Source organism: Oryza sativa, chromosome 12 (assembly GCF_034140825.1).
Source record: "Oryza sativa Japonica Group chromosome 12, ASM3414082v1".
Classification (NCBI taxonomy): Eukaryota; Viridiplantae; Streptophyta; class Magnoliopsida; order Poales; family Poaceae; genus Oryza; species Oryza sativa.
This window is the reverse complement of record NC_089046.1, coordinates 7,020,224-7,037,267: the sequence shown is the minus strand read 5'-3', so window position 1 is coordinate 7,037,267 and position 17,044 is coordinate 7,020,224. Positions and strand designations below refer to the sequence as shown.

The 17,044-nt window shown below is 43.8% G+C and overlaps 2 protein-coding genes and 1 non-coding gene across 3 annotated transcripts; 2 read left to right on the top strand and 1 right to left on the bottom strand.

The window, feature by feature from the left end:
• Positions 1–10,206: 10,206 nt before the first annotated feature.
• Positions 10,207–10,330, top strand: LOC112937520 (small nucleolar RNA snoR86). Its single transcript, XR_003240185.1, has one exon. It is a non-coding gene; the product is annotated as a small nucleolar RNA snoR86 (small nucleolar RNA).
• A 1,205-nt stretch (positions 10,331–11,535) lies between these two features.
• Positions 11,536–14,069, top strand: LOC9272305 (glutathione S-transferase T3). The gene is made up of 3 exons (XM_015764496.3): positions 11,536–12,080; positions 12,813–13,231; positions 13,306–14,069. Exons 1-3 carry the CDS (start codon positions 11,561–11,563, stop codon positions 13,864–13,866), a joined length of 1,500 nt encoding a protein of 499 aa, XP_015619982.2. The 5' UTR covers positions 11,536–11,560; the 3' UTR covers positions 13,867–14,069.
• Positions 14,070–14,820: 751 nt separating this feature from the next.
• LOC112937367 (uncharacterized) lies at positions 14,821–16,225 on the bottom strand. The gene is made up of 2 exons (XM_066306130.1): positions 15,975–16,225; positions 14,821–15,892 (listed from the first exon to the last, which is right to left on the bottom strand). The coding sequence occupies exons 1-2, from the start codon at positions 16,223–16,225 to the stop codon at positions 14,857–14,859; spliced, it is 1,287 nt and encodes a 428-aa protein (XP_066162227.1). The 3' UTR covers positions 14,821–14,856.
• Positions 16,226–17,044: the final 819 nt, after the last annotated feature.

Genomic DNA, 17,044 nt, shown 5'->3' with positions numbered 1-17,044 from the left:
TCCTTACGAGCCACTCGGTCCGCGAGCTGAAAGAGCTCCGCGGTAGTCTGGGGCTCTTTGGAGGCGATCTTTTCGAGCATGCGGTTGTGCCGCACACCCCCCCTGAACGCGTAGATCACCGCGTGTGCAGGGATGCATGGTATGGTATTACGGACTTGGCAGAACCGCTGAATGTACGAGCGAAGTGACTCATCATCCCCTCGCTGTACTGCGTGCAAGTCCGCTTCTTCACCTGGGCGTGGATAAGTGCCTTGAAAGTTCATAGTGAACTGTTGGCACAAATCCTCCCAGGAGTGGACCGACGCGGGTGGCAGGTTCATTAGCCAACCCCGCGCCTGTCCCTTCAGGGCCATGGGAAAGAAATTCGCCATGACCCTGTCGTCACCCCCAGCGGCCTCAATCCCGGTCGTATAGACCTGGAGAAACTCGGTGGGGTTGACGCTCCCATCATACTTCTCGGTGATGGTGGGCCGGAACCTTGGGGGCCAACGGACATTCCGAAGACTCGCTACAAAGGCTCTACAGCCGACACCACCAACCGGGGGCACGGAGGGCTGGTCCTCACGTCCCTGTCGAGGTGACACTCTGGACGAAGAGGCGCCCTCCGCTGCGCGGGGAGTACGCCGGCTATTACGCCTACGCTCGATGTCGAGGCGGGCATCCGGCTCTCCATGCTGATCCTCCCGAGTCGGAGGTGCCGACGAGGGAGTGGCAGCCGAATGGCGTGCAACAGCCGCCGCTCGCCGCGCCCTCCGTCTTGACGACACGGAGCCGGTAGTGGCGGCGCCGAAGGTCTTGGTGGTGGCGGACCGTCCACCAGCACCCAGGCGCTGCTGTGCCGTCATGACCAAGTTGGCCACGTCGTCCAGCCATCGCTGGGCTGGAGACTCCGGGTCAGGGACGACGGGCGGGTGACGTAGGAGCGCGCCAACAGCCTGAAGCGCGCCCTGAGGCGTGCTGCCGTCGCCGTAGACGAGGAGGCGACGCTCCCCATCTTGCCGTTCTCTTGCATCACCCGCGACCGGTGATGCTGCGGATTTTTCGACCCTCTCGAGCGCCTCCCCCTGCTTAGGACTTTGGTGTGGAGGAGGTGGGGGAGTACGAGCTCGACGGCGTGGGTTTGGCTCCCCGTCGTCGCCGCTCACACTCGGAGAGAGGTCGTGCGCCTTTGCTTGCTCGGCCATTAGGCTGAACAAAAAACTTGGCGCCCACGGAAGAGTGCGAGAGCTCAGAAAACACACGCTGATCCCCCTACCTGGCGCGCCAGATGACGGAGCTCGTGGCCCCTCACCGGGAGACCGCACAGGCCCCCCTTTGCCGGTTCGGCCGGGGGCTCAGGGTGAAATCCCAAGCTCTCTCTGTATGTGGAAAGATCGCGAACCAAGAAGAAACGCGAGACGCAGGAGACGTATACAGGTTCGGGCCGCTGGGAAGCGTAATACCCTACTCCTGTGTCTTGGTGGATCTGTGTATGAAAAAAGTTACAAAGTATCAACCAGCCCTTCCCAGCTTCAAAAGTCCTAGATCTCCAGCTCTCAAGCCCCCGCTCTAAGTGGGCTAGGTCCTCCTTTTATCTCTCCAGGGGATACCACATGCACCTCCCTCCTTTTTTAAACTGGACTTTTCTTCTCTTCATAAATGGACGGAGATTTGCACGGTTGTCCTCCGAACATCCTTCTGACGGGACGGCACACACCTAACTCCACTTCTGCCGAAGACAGGCGCGTCGTGGGAACGTGGCTGTCTGCCGACGACATGACCAGTGTCAGACCGGTCATTCTTGTCTACCACGTGTCAACTTAACAACGTGCATGTTTGCCCTTCTTCATGTAGCATCTTGCCTCTAATGGTTAGGATGAAGCCTGGTATAAATCTAACCAGGGCTAGCGTGCCATCTCTAAGAGATTACACGCTAGCTCCGGCTTGAGACGAGTGCCTAGAGGCTTTCGTCTTGACGGGATGGGGCAAGGCGTGTGTCAGACCGCCAGTCGCCACCTAACCCGTGATCTGACCGGTCTGTGACCGGTCACAGACCGGATAAAGGAACGCGCTGCACTGCGCTGCATGCAGCGTGACACGTTCGACCAGACCGCAATAAATGTGGTTAGGTGAGGCTCACCGTGTTCACCCAACCCATTCATGTGGCGCTAACTCCACGAGGGGTCGGGGCGCCTCGGCCCTCGGGGCCGGGGCAGGAGCCACCCGACCCCCCCCCTCGGGGAAATCAGGAGGAGGGCGGACACCTCACCCTCGGGCCCGACGTCCCCGAAGGTGCCAGGCCACGTGGGCGATTGTGTCTGCCTCAAGCCTCTGGTCACGATACTCCCGGTCCCATATCACCGACAACTACACATTGCAAGTTTATCAAACTATATTTCAATTCATCATTAAGTATCCATGTGCACGTGCTTCACCATGCGAAACCCTCACTTGAAAATAGTAATGGAATAGCGCTTCGAGATCTACATTGTTAATTAATTGATATCTAATATCTAGAGAAGCACTTCGAGGTTTTCATTACTGGATACAATGATATGATACCTATTTTGTATTTACATCATGCCAACTTGGATAACTTCATAGTAGTAATTAAGGTGTTAGCTTCAAAATGAAAAAAAAAATGCTTCTCCTTGGTGCTTCTTTTTACTTGGTTCAATACATATATATCTACTTTGCTTTTAATTTTTTAACTACACATGTTAGTAAAACATATCATAAATACGTACTCATCAATAAAATATTACAAATTATGATCTAGAGAATAAGATTCATATGGTAATCAAACTAGAGGACTAAGGGCCTGTTCAGATTGTAGCCAAAATAAACCTTACCAAATTTTGACAACACAAAGCAGGATTTCTTATGTATTTAGCAAATTTGGCAACAAACTAAACGTAGATATTTTTTTTGGCAACTTTGCCAAGAAAAAAATAGTATGATTGAAAATGGCATCAAATAAACATTCCCTAATTAGAGAAAATGAGGGTACTAGCATAGCAATAGTCAGCTATTGACGAGAGCTAGGAACAAGAGTGATGCTATTGTACTAGGGCGCTTGGAGAGTTTATGTTACACGCTCCTTACCTGTGATTAGCTGAGTGATAGCATTTAGTATGATTTGCGTCCATCTCAACCATAAAGGGGAAATTTTCAAATGTGAAAAAGAAACTTTTTTTAGTGTAAATCTTCCCAATACATGACAAAAATCTCAAAGAAAATAATTTCTGTCAAAAGCCTTTGAAACTTCCTCTCATGGATTGCTAATTGAAAGTTATAACTTTCAATTGAATATAAAAGAAGTTCTCGTGGAGAAAAACAACTTTCAAGATAGAGAGAAGAATTTCAAGTGGATATATAAAGAAGTAAGTCTACTTCACCCCCATGAAGTATTGGGGTTGGTTCACTTAGCACCCTAAAGTATAAAATCGGATATTCTACCCCTTAAAGTATGAAAACTGGTTCAAACAACCCCCCTACGGTGATTTTGTAGGTGATTTTGCCATGTAAATGATTACGTGGCAGTGGTATTAGCCTGCATGGCACAAAGATTAGTCTAGTAAACCCAAGTTGATCTAACTATTGCTTTTAACTCACTGATCGACAAGCTAATACTAATTTACATCATTTTCAGCCCGTTTCACTTGTGAATAAAATGATTTGCTTGTTTCAATAGTGTCTCTTCTATTGCAATAGGCCAAAACCATCGCCATGTCATTGTGTGCACCGTAAAACCACTAGGGGATTATTTGAACTAGTTTTGATACTTGGGGGGAGAATACCTGATTTCGTACTTCAGGAGATTATGTAGACCAGACTCAATACTTCATGGGTGAATAGAGTTATTCCATATTTAAATATGATATTACTTAAAAGAAACAATTGACATATTGAATAAGATTTAGGAATTAAGATGACTAGTCGCCAACCTGTGCATTTGCACGGACTGTTATTTTGATATTATAAAGAGTACAAAAATAATTATATGTTAAATATGTTGTTATTATTATTATTTTTTGAAAGGTGTATACATAAAGTTCCTTTTAATGTTCTTGTTTTAAAATGATTTTATTGTAGTTCCGGAAGACAAAATTAGTGATTACAAAATTATAGAATCCATAGAACTACTACACCACACCTAATATGATCAATACCAACGTCCGACATGATACAGGACTAATATGTTTACTTGGTATATCCACGAGAAAAGTTTTTACCCAGGGCATGTGGAATATTATAGCATGCTCATTTACCACTAAAGCAGTACCCATCCTAATACAATATTTACTTTAGTTTAGTTTCGTTAATGTAATAACTTCATAATTAGGAATTAATAAGTACAGATCTGAACCCATGTTAGAGTCTCATTTAGTGCCTTAATTAATTTAGAGAAATCTAATTAATCAGTAAGTACCAAGTTATATACTTAGTACAGAGCTTCAGTTGTACTCAATTTGAAGTGTCAATTTTAGATTTTTTTTAAGAGTTAATTTAGCAATTCCAAAACTTAGAATTAATAATTACCGAGCTAGTCTATTTGGAATCTCAATGATATCTTTTTTTCATGATTTAATAACTGTAAAATTTATAATTAATAAATATCAATGTATACTCGGTTTAGAGTCTGAACTACCCCTTCATCAATGATTTAATTATTTTGAAATTTGGAATTTATATATACCGAGTTGAACTCGGTATTTCAAGTGATCAGGCTAATAGTCTATATCACAATGGTATGTTTTATTTAACACAAATTCTTAGTTAATTAGTCATTGGATTTTTTTTTCAAAGTTTGTGGATGAGACCAGAGATAGGTTTACTTTGATTCGGTTTCTGCTAGCAATGACCACTGACCAATTGACTATGGTGCAATTTAAGGGGCTACTTATATTTATGCCGCCATATCTTTTAAGAAAAAATATTCAACATGTATTTACATTGTAAGTACGTAAATTACATATGTATATGTAATTTTAGAGTATTTAAAATGTAAGTCTCAAAATTATATATATATAAGTGTCTAAATTACATATGTAATTTTAGTGTAGTTATAATATAAGAAAAAAAAGAGGGAAGCTAAAAAATCACATGTCCTTTGGAGAAAAGAAAGAATCTCGGAAAGTAGAAAATAATTACTCACAAAATCACATTTCCCTTTGAGTATTAATAACAAAGTGATCAAGTGATCAAGTCATCCTTTGACATACACCTCAACAAAATCAGCAATCAGCCACGGAAAGCTAAGCACGAACATCAAGGGAGATCCTACCGCCAAAAAAAACGATTGTTTTTTCCTAAAAAACATGCGACATAAATATAGCAATACCGCGGCCGAATTAGCTTTTTTGGCTTGCGGCTCACGGTCACGGGCTTTCAACAAATTCCACGAACCTATACTCATTAAAAATTAAAAAGAAAAGGTTCAATCCAAATTAATCAAACGCAGGTCAAATCTAATTCTAATACTCACTGTAGAGATGGGTATAACGACTCGACTCCTTCAATTATTAAAACATGTATAGAATGGTTCTCTCGACTATATTGATGGTGGTTTTCGTTGATATAGCATCTATATATGTGGCACATTGAAATAATGTTTGTCCTAAGTGGCGTTTGCGTGTAATCACATTCAACAAAAAAAAAACCTAAATAAGACCCATATGTTATTGGCAATTTCATAAAAAATAATATAGTAAATTTTGTGGAGCCCACATGTGACAAGTAGGGCCCACTATCGACCTCTCTATCCCTCCCTTCTTCTTCCCTCTCTCCCTATCTTTATCTCCTCCCTGTTCTATTTCCTCTCATGATGCTTGGTGGTTCCCATCCTCCGGTAGGCGGCTCGCTGGATATAACAAAGAAGAAGAGATCGAGATCGAGCTCGAGCTCTCCTGCAGCCAGTGGCGGTCTGTGTCGGTGACACGATCTTCGGGGGCAGACGGGCTTTTTCCTTACTGATTCGGCGACGAGCACGACCAGGGCGATGAGTTGTGGGAAGCGGCCAGTGTTGGAGGAGGAGCCAAGGACTGACGGACCACCCAAGACATCCCGGGCTGGAAGGTTGAATTGGAGCAGTGACCACAGTAGGTTCTCTATCCACGTCAGGCTGCGACGAACAGGAGGGGCAAGGCAAAGTGTGCTCCGGCTAGACTCCTCGAGCAGGTGCCAAGGTCATCAAACTCATTGGCGTGTTTGGCAAGTTTGTTCTTCACGTTGGCGCGCAAACAACCTTGGGTCGGTAGCGACAATGGCGATGATTTTGGGTGCGGTGGTGGAGACTGTTGAGGAGGCGATGGAGGGACAAGAATGTAAAAATTACTCTCTCCTTATTTTAATGTATGACGCCTTTGACTTTATAACCAATGTTTGACCACTCGTCTTATTCAAAATTTTTATGCAAATATAAAAATACTTATGTCATACTTAAAGAACATTTGATGATAAATCAAGTCATAATAAAATAAATTATAATTATATAAATTTTTTGAATAAGACGAAAGGTCAAACGTTTGTCAAGAAAGTAAACGGCGGTATACATTAAAATATTAAAATATGAAGGAAGTATATAGCGACGAGGTAAGGGGACACGAGCTGCGGGGAGGAGGGAAACAACGCGACTCTGGAGGTGGACCATGGCAGCACTGCTAGCGGGGCCGCGACGGTGCAAGGGTTGCCAACAGCCGCGTGAAATCGTAGCTTACAGTGCTACGCTGCGCTTTTTCTCGTATCACGTAATATCAATTTGCCTTCATGTAATTGACATGTGAGCCTCTCATAGATTATTTTATTCTTGTTTCTATCTAGTAGAACTGCTAATCACACGTGGGTCCTATTGAGTTTTTATTCCACGTAAACGCCATTTAGCTGCCATAAAAGCTAGGTGAACGTGCCAAGTATGGGTCACGTAGTAGTTTGGGAGTCATTTTGCATCGGTTTTAATAGTTGGAGAAATTATTATATCCAATTTTAATGTTGGGGTTACGGATTAGATCCAGCCTATATTCGACGCAATTAAATTGGACTTTTCCAGTAATAAAACTGGCCCATGAATTGTTGGCTCGTAATGAATCAGACTTAGAAATAATTTGTTTTCAATAATATATTTTAAGAACTTATTTTATTAAATAATTGATGACTTTTTATTAAATATTTTTAAAAATATATATTTACTAAAGAAAAGCCCGTGCGTTGCAACGGGTGAAACTTTAATCTTGTTATTGCTATATATACATAAGGTGAAATTCACTGTGGAAATTCGTTTGGATATATACTTGTTTTAGAAAATCATGAGCTTCAATTAGGAATTTAGGAGTATGATATTCTTAAGTTAGTATGTGAGTTTTTTTTAAAGATATTTCTTGTACGACTCCTTCCGTATTTCCAAAAGCGAACGAACCTACGGATATGTATTTCCAAAAACAAACAAACTTAAAAACCAACTCATACACGGAAAACGTACCAAAGTACCGGCCAAAACATCTTTAATTTTTACTAGCAAAAATGTACGTGCATTGCAACGGGTGAAAAAATTTCAAAAATATTATTTTTATATGATACACTGTCAAGAATATTAGCTATACTTAACAAAGTAGTATGATACTTGCATACAGAGACGTGCAGGGCCTTCAATACAAGAGAATAGATAACACAAGCCGTGTAGGGATAGAAAAAATCGATTGATTGGACCCAAGCCTCGATCAATCTGATCTTGTTACAAGTAAAAAAAAGCCCAAGCCGACAAGGTAGATGATACAAACGATACGATTCGGAATCAGATGTTTTTTTTTCATGAAATCGGATAGTTTTCTATTGCATGCATGGTGCCGAACTGGATTTTTTTATAAACGTGGGTTTTTTCTCGTGTTGGGTCAGACAGTTTGTTCGGGAGTCTTTTACCCCTATGCCATTAAGAAAGTTGGAGGTTACGTGTGTGCCACAAAATAGTTTTGAGTTACATGTATGCCATGAGACAAACTTTCTTTTACCTGTGCGCCACTTTGGATGGAATCAGCACTAACGGAGACAAACGGAGGTTTGAAATATCTATTTTGCCCTTGCTAATGGATGGAATCAGCGCCGGCAGGGGCCGCCATTGGCGCCGACGACCGGCCACGGCGACGACCGGCGGCGGCGCCGCCGGCTAGAGGTTCGCCCTCTCGGGCTCGCTCAGCTCTCTTCCCCTTCCTTCCTCCTCCTCCTCGGCTCGGCGCGACGAGACCTCGCCATGGCGAGTCGCCAGTCGCGTCGGCTCGGCTCGCTCGTGCCCTTCGCCGCCGCGGTTGTCCTCCTCCTCCTCCTCATCGCTTCCGCCGCCACTGCCGCCGCGGGATCCCCCGATCGGGCCGGCCCCGCGGCGACGACCGGCGGCGGCGGCGGCGAGGCGAGGAGGCGGTGGCGGCGTGCCGGCGACGGCGACGGCCGGCGGCCGCGGCGGCGTGCCGGCGAGGCGAGGCGGCGGTGGCGGCATGCCGGTGACTGCGACGACCGGCGGCGGCGGCGGCTAGGCTAGGCTAGGGCACGGGAGAGGAGTAGTAGAGATGAAAATGCTTTGGGGGCAATTTAGTCATTTTCATACGTGGGTTCCACATGTCAGAGCTCATTCTCTAACAGAAGGTGGATGGAATGGCACACGGGTAAACGAAAGTTTGTGTCATGGCATACAGGTGACTCAAAACTTTTTCGTGGCACATACGTAACCTCCAACCTTTTTAATGGCATAGGGTAAAAGACTCTTTGTTCGGATAAACGACGTTTTTTTTCTCGCATGGAGTTGGACGGTTTTTTCAATCCATTTTTTCGCGTGGATTCGAACGGTTTATTCGATCTAGGACCCATGATGATTTGTAAAATTTTAGCCCTTTGAATTTTTTGAATTAGTTTATATAAACATTGCGAAGATAGACTTCTCCTAAATAAAAAAATGAAAAGAAAAATATATTTATGCCTGTTCCGTGACATCATATCCAGCCCCACCTTCCATCCAGATCCATCCATCCCCACTCCCTCAGAAACCATCGACGTTACCCCAAAAATCGCCTCTGCTCCCTCCGCTCCCAGAAATTGACGCCACCAATTTCTTCCCCCTATTCGGATTCCGGTCATGGAGATGCTACTGCCACCACCGATGAACTCCTCCTCCCAGTCGCGGCGAATCAAGCGACCCCGATGAAAAATCGAGCTCCCCGGCGACGGATCGACCTGCCACGATGGCGGATTGAGCGGCCTCACCTCTCCTCACCGGATCCAGCCAGTGTCGTGGCCATCTTCGAGCTCGAGCTGCATGCCTCCGTGCGACAGCGGCGGTGGATCGGACAAGGGTGACGCGGATCTGTCGGCCTCCACCCCAGATGAGCGATTTTCCACTCTACCGGATTGAGTGTATATTTGGCTTTGTCTTTTATCTGACTGGATTTCTCTTCTTTTTCTTCTTAATTAGGATTCAATTGTTCTTACCATAAAGATGTTTTTAGGCCCGATTTGGTTAGGTTTTGGGGGAATTTTGGGTTAAACTCTATCGGTTTTCTATAGGAGAGACGGGGATAGATTCGGTCGGTTTCTTTAGGAGGGACGGACAGAGGAAGTGCGGAGGGCGGAGGGGATCGTGAACAAAGGGGACGCTCCACCAAAATGTCTTAAAAGATCCCTCCATTGTAAGTCATTTTTACCATTTCTAGAGATAAAATATTTTAATAAAAAATGAAAATAAAAAAAATCCAAAGAATTCCATCGTAAATCCACCTGCCGCTCTTTCTCTACTGGTAGAGAATACCGAGCCCATAATTTCGTTTTAGCTATCTGGGCCATGAGAAAGCCCATCTAGCCCAACTGGAACCGCACAAGAGGATTAGGGTTTCGCTCTCTCAACCCACATGCCCCCTATTTAAATAGCTCCTCCAAGCCGCCGTCAATCCATCGTCTCGCCTCCCCCGCACTGCTCCGCCTCCATTGCTTCGCGTCTCGTATTTGGATCTTCCTTCTGTCCATGGTGAATCTTCCATCGGTTCTTGCCTTGTCTGATCTGTTTTTCCATTTTTTGTGTTGTTTCAGTCAGTCAGGCAACTTGTTTATGTGATTTCTTTCGTTTGCCATTGAGCCGAAACGAGTTGCTGATCTGGGTAGATTTTGGATGTGTTGGGTTTCTTGTAGTATTTGGAATTGGTTGGTCCGAGTTGGGGTTGTAGGAATCATCAGGAAGAAAGCCAATTTGCAGAGCAAAGGGGCCAGATGCAGTGGCTATCTTTGCATTGAAGGTTGGCGACAACGAACAAACGCAGTTCTCCGTGCCGCTCAGATTTTCTCTGTTTTGTGACGGCCTCGAACAAGCTGCTACATCCACTTTCTTGATTGTATCTTTTGTTTTGATTGGGTCTTGATTTTGGGCTCAGATTTATGGCCAGAGCAATCTTTTGTTTTGATTGGGTCTTGATTTTGGGCTCAGATTTATGGCCAGAGCAATTTTGTCTTTTTTTTTTTGCTGATTTAGGCTTTTGGATTGTTTGAGATTGGATCTCACTTGCAAGAACCGCCGCTATATCTCTATGAAGTACTTCGTTTGTTTTTTTGTTCGCATTTTCAAATCGACAACTGTTAATTTATAGTGAGAAATAAATTTATATCGTTTTGAAAACTCGTAATTGGCGATGTCGAACAAAATGTAAAATAGAGATAACTACTGAAATAATCAACGCTCACCTCTCGATTAAGACTCAGTTCGGTCATATTACCGCGGCAAGAAATGGCCCGTTGAACCAACGAACGAATGACCTTTCTATTTAATACAGGTTGGAACGACACGAGCAGATGAGTCAACCTGGTAAAATTATGCGAAGTCAGGATTAACTGATGTCTAATCTTCTTTAAAAGACAATCTTCAAAATCTTTTATTCAACTGATGTCTAATCTTCTTTAAAGACAATCTTCAAAATTTTTTATTCAATGGGATGCACAATTCTAAAGATGTAAATTGATTTGGTTTTAAAAGTTAGGGGACTTGTGCACGGGTGTACGATTGATGGATGCGAATGAAACTTAAGGGGACTTTTCCTCCAAAAAATCGAGCAAGGAGCTTGTCAGAGTCGTGGCCCATTACGCTGGGAGGCCCATTTACATAGCTCAGTAAGGGAGGATCGTTTACGAATGAAATAAGTTCATCCCAGGTCTCTTAACTTTATACCGAATCCGATTTTCATCCTTCAATCCTAAAACCAGATACGTCCCTAAACTGTCAAAACCAGTGCAAACGAGGTCCTTCAGCGGTTTGGAAAACGGTTTTGGTTGATGTGGCTCCAACGTGGTTGGTTTGACTTGGTCTTTGTTCCATTTGGCATTTGATATGGCACTTAGAGCATGCCCAACAGCTTCCTTTTTCAATTCCCTATCCTGTGATTTAGGGAATTTTGATCAAGAAACAGATCCAACAGATTCTCTAACTAATATCCCAATATCTCTGGTTCCTCAGTCCGCATATATCGTTCCTCACAAACAGGGAAGCGATTTTGTTCCCAATATTTCCTCGTCGGTCTCTCTCGCGCGCAAAGCAGTCTCTCGCGCGCGCAAAGGGAAAATGTTCCCGCGCACTTCTCCGCGCCCTCGCTCCTCAGCGGCGAAGCCTTCTCCGCGCCCTCGCTCCTCGGCGGCTACACCTTCTTCCTCGGTGGGGGCACCCTCTTCCTCGGCGGCGGCGTCCTCTTCATCGGCGGCAGCTCCCTTTTCCCTTTTGCAAGGCACGGGGCGTGGTGTCCCGATGACGGCCGGAGGTATGCCGTTTCCGCGGTACGGCGAGTTCTGGCCCGGCGGCCATCCGTGCCCTCCACCACCGCCTGGCGGCCATCCGCGCCCCACACCGCCGCCCGGCGGCCATGCGCGGCCCCCACCGCCGCCCGGCGGCCATGCGCGCCCCCCACCGCCGCCCGCCGGCCATGCGCGCCCTCCACAACGCTACTCCGGTTTTCAGGCATCCGAGGCCATGGAGAAGCTGACATCTAGCGAGCCATTGGATCCCCTCTCACACGAAGCTTCTATCGGCAGTTCCTCCAGAGTATGGACTGTAGGTGACGAAGAATTCCTCCACATGAACAATTTCGGTAAGTCCAATCCTGATTTGTTCAGTGTTTAGTTTACATGCTCTGAATTCCTTCACATCTGAAGCTTTCTTGATTGTGCTTTCTTTTTTTTTCTTCAATCTGGATAGTATTGTCTAATTTATACTATCTGATAGAGGTTGCATTTTCAGAAATTTTCATCATGTTCTTTTGTGTATGCTTGCAATTGTAGCAAAATTGCCTGACTTGAACAAGGGTATGTCTGCTGTATGTGCTGATGTAATTCACTGTGGTGTATATCCTGCATTTATGTCCAGAAGTATATAGGGTATGTACAGCATGCAGGAAAGAATAGTCAGTGGTGTTGTGCTGGAATTTCAGTTTGACACTATGTAGTGAGTATAATATGCTATCAAATTTATGCTCTGAGTTTGACACAATGGAAATTCAGTATGTACTGAGTTTCATATACGATGCTCTGAAATTTGACCTGTTGAACAGTTATCTGAACCTTGTCGCTGTCAGGATCGATATAGGAACATTTCTATGAACCTTGTCATTTTCAGTATCCAAATTAGCAACATTTGTGTGCTCTCTCCATGCGAATGCACAGCTTTTGATTAATATTATGTGTACACAAAGTTGTCACCATCCATTACATGTGAACTTTCAGATAACAGAATGCATTTTTTGTCCAGAAATTATCACTTGTTTGTCTTTTGTTAGTCTTTTTTTTTCTCAAGTACAAGGTTATGATTTTTTATCTATGGACAGATGATATGGAGCGAGAGCGATATTACACAAACTTGATCAATGATGAGAGCAACCATTTTGGCTCGAGTGAGATGGGAAGCCAGTATGATGATGAACAAGAACCAGTTGTGAATGAAAATGTTGCTGTGAGACCGAACCAAAAAAGATCAAAAAATTTCAGTTTGGAGGAGGACAATCTTTTGGTGTCGGCGTGGATAAATGTTTCTTTCGATCCGGTTCAAGGGACGGATCAATCTCACGGTACATATTGGGGACGTATTCATGACTACTTTCATCAGAACAAGGAATTCGAATCAGATCGCTCCCAAAGTTCACTTGTACATCGTTGGTCCACTATACAAGAACATGTCAATAAGTATTGTGGTTTCTTAAGTCAGATTCAGAATCGAAATCAGAGTGGTGTCAATCATGAGGACATGGTAATATATTGCTTGTGTTGCTTATTTTCCAATCGTCTCCTTTATGTTTCTGACTTCAGTTCATTTATTTGCAGCATGTGCAAGCAAGCCTGATGTACAAGAAGAAAGAGGAAAAGAAGTTTCAGTTCATGCATTGCTACAACATTTTAAAGAATCTGCCAAAGTGGGATGATAAGCGGAATCAGCTGGCAGCTAGTAAAACTTCAAGCAAGAAGCAGAAGAAGACCGCCAATGATTCTCCTGCGATATCTACTCCTGCATGTAATGTTGATGAGAATAGGGCTGCTGATCCTGAGAATACAGTAGGTGAGGGAAGACCCATGGGGAGGAAGAAGGCGAAACAACAGATGCGCGAACGCTCGGATCTATCACGGAAAGAGTCCTTAGACTATCTATGGGATAAGAAGAAAGAGGCCGATGCGGAGAAGGAGCGAAAGTTTGAGGAGAGGTACCAAATTGCTTTTGCACTTGAGCAAAAGCGGATTGATTTGGAGAGAGACAAGTTCGAGTTCAAGAGAATGACAAAAGAAGATAAGCTTTTGAGGACTGATACTAGTGCAATGAGCATCGAGGAGCAGGAGTACTATAAAAATGTGAAGAATCAAATTCTAAGTCGTCGTTCAGCTCAAGCATAAATTAGTCTTATTACTCATCAATTAGCATTCAAAATTTGTTAGATCTTTAGCTATAGAGTCTACTTAATGGACTAGTAAATTTTACTATCTTGTTTTGGTACTGTTTTATGTAGCCGGAGCATTTGCTACTACTACAAAATTGCTGGAAATTGTTTTTTTGTTCAAAATTGCTGGAAATTGTTGCTGATGGAATTGCTTCTTCATCTCAAATGGCCCTGTTACTGATAGTGTGCATTTTCAGTCCATGTTGTCCACTAGTGCTGAAATAACCCGGTTGTTACAGAGCCATTCAGGCATCAATTTTACAAGGGTTGAAATAAGTTTCAGTCCATTAAAGTAACTGTCAGAACTAGTAGCAATGTTCGATGATGATTGGCATGTAAAACCTTCAGTTATGGCACCAGTAAGTCCCTCATCCTCCACTGAGGAAGATTGATTACCAGCAGGTTCAGTTTGTGAATAAAACTGTGAAAAGGCGCTAGCAAGCTGATCCCTTAACTCCCCAGTATCAGAGCTAGTCTTATAAATCGCAAGGTGAAGTGCCTACCTTCTGAAATACTTTGAATGGCCTAAAGTTCAGATTTTCAGAGTTTACACTATGGGACCATCTTTTCCTGTCTCTCATTTCTCTGATGCTACCCTGACAAGTGCTATTCGCACTACACATAATGCAAAACAAAAGCAATATGCAAAGAGTTCATGGACTTGCATATGTAGCAAAAATGCCAGAATTTATCATCGGCTTGCATATGTAGCAGTGCATATTCTGATGTACACCCTTGTGGTGTATATCCTGTATATATATCCAGTCCTGAAAAAGGATATGCACTGCTGTCCTTTTCAGTCTATTGTACTGTATCGAATTCAACAATAAATCACATTGTCAATAAATAATTACTATAAGCTCAATATGTACTAATTTAAAAACAAGCTGTGAATCTCCAATTATTACAATCTATGACATTATCTATAAGAATATATAATGTAAAATTAATATCGGTCTGCATGATGATTCCACAAATGTTCGATGAGGTCTTCCCTTAGTTGGTTGTGAACTTCCTTGTCTTGAATTTTTTCGTACTGACTAATAAAATCATTAAAGTTGGTCGTACGTTCATGGGAACCACCCACCTGTTCTCCCATCTCATCATAAACTAGATCAAAATCACCATCGCGCTCGTCCTCCACAATCATGTTATTCATGATTATACAAGCTCTCATTATCTGATTCAGAGTAAGTGCTTTCCAAAAACGAGCTGGTCCACGGACTATAGCAAAGCGAGCTTGAAGCACTCCAAATGCTTGTTCAACATCCTTCCTAGCAGCTTCTTGTGCTTTGCTAAAATATTTTCTCTTATTTCCTTGTGGCAGCTTAATGCTCTTCACAAGTGTTGCCCATGAAGGATAAATACCATCTGCAAGATAGTACCCCATAGTGTAGTCGTGCCCGTTAATACTATAATTAACTTTAGGAGCCTGCCCTTCAGCTAGCTTTGCAAACAGCGGTGAGCGTTGAAGGACATTAATATCATTGTGAGATCCAGGTGAACCGAAGAACGCATGCCAAAACCATCGGTCACGTGAGGCAACAGCTTCTAAAACTATAGTAGGAACTCCCTCTTTCCCTTTATACTGGCCTTGCCATGCAGTCGGGCAGTTCTTCCACTGCCAATGCATACAATCTAAAGAACCCAACATTCCTGGGAACCCTCTTTCTTCCCCCTGAGCAAGTAATCTAGCTATGTCGTTCTCGTTTGGTGTTCTTAAATACTCCTCTCCAAAAACTTCATCAATAGCCACCACAAACCTGTTAAAACTCTCAATAACGGTACTACCTCCAATACGAACATACTCATCAACTGCATCTGCCGCTATTCCATAACATAACATACGTGACACTGCTGTTACCTTTTGCAAACATGACAGTCCAAGCACACCAGCCACATTTCTCTTCTGTACAAAATATTCATCATGTGCTTCTATAGCATTCATTATGCGTAAAAACAGAGGTCGTCTCATTCTAAACCTGCATAGTAATTAACGATATTAATTATCTTTAATATCAATTTTGCAAACAAATATTGTCAAAACAAAGCACTGCTACAAACCTGTGTCTAAACTGAACATCGAGGTACGTAGGTTCTTCAGAAAAATAATCATTATATAATCTCCGATGTCCAGCCAATCTTTCCCGATTAATTACTGCATGACCTATAACAGATCCACCACGCTTTGGAACTTCATCATCGTCGAACTCATCGTGCACTATATCAACCGCCAAAGAAATAAATTCTTCGTCGCCATCCGATAAAGACTCCTCATCCAATAGCATTTGGAGGAGGGTACTTCGACGACTCATCTTCTCTTTTTTATTGCCACAGGGTTGGAGCGTTTACCACAGGGATGAAGTGCAATGGAGAGAACCGATGGCAGGAATACAACAATAATCAATCTATAAAATTAATTATTAGATCAAACTTAATATTTTCCAACAATAGATATCCACATAACCAAATAGAGACAGATATTGACTAGGGCACAAGAGATCAATAGGATTTGCTAGGGATTACCTCCTTGATGACACGAATAGCTATGGCATATCCTTGGTATTCCGTTTTTGTAGAAACCGCAGCACTCAGGACACTGGTTGGCTGGTGATGATGCGATTTACACAGATGGCGGCGCTGGTGTGGGAGGGAGAAGGTGCGGGGAGGGAGAAGTCTCGGCGCTGGTGCGGGGAGGGAGACGATCGATCGGTACCGAACTAGGCCCACCTTGCTTATGTGGCAAACTAACAAATGATAGGGAATTAATTTTTGGGCCTCTCTTGGAGGAGGGGGTGATTGTTGGGCCCAATTCTTATTTTGGAATTCCTAATTCAGATTTTTTGGGAATCAAATATTGGGTGACTGTTGGGCATGCTCTTACATGGCAATCCGATCCCAAAAATAATAAAAACGTGGCCCCACATATCAGTTACACACAAAAAATAATTCAAAATGGTGAGGCCCACGTGAACCCCATGTGTCAGCCTCATCTCCCTTCTTCCCTCTCCCCTCTCTCTTTTTCCTCATCCTCACTCCTTTCTTCTTTCCTTTCCCCTCTCTTCACCAGCCGCACGCCGTCGCAGAGGCGCTCAATCTCCGGCGTCGGTATCCACTCCAGCAACTCCCATAGC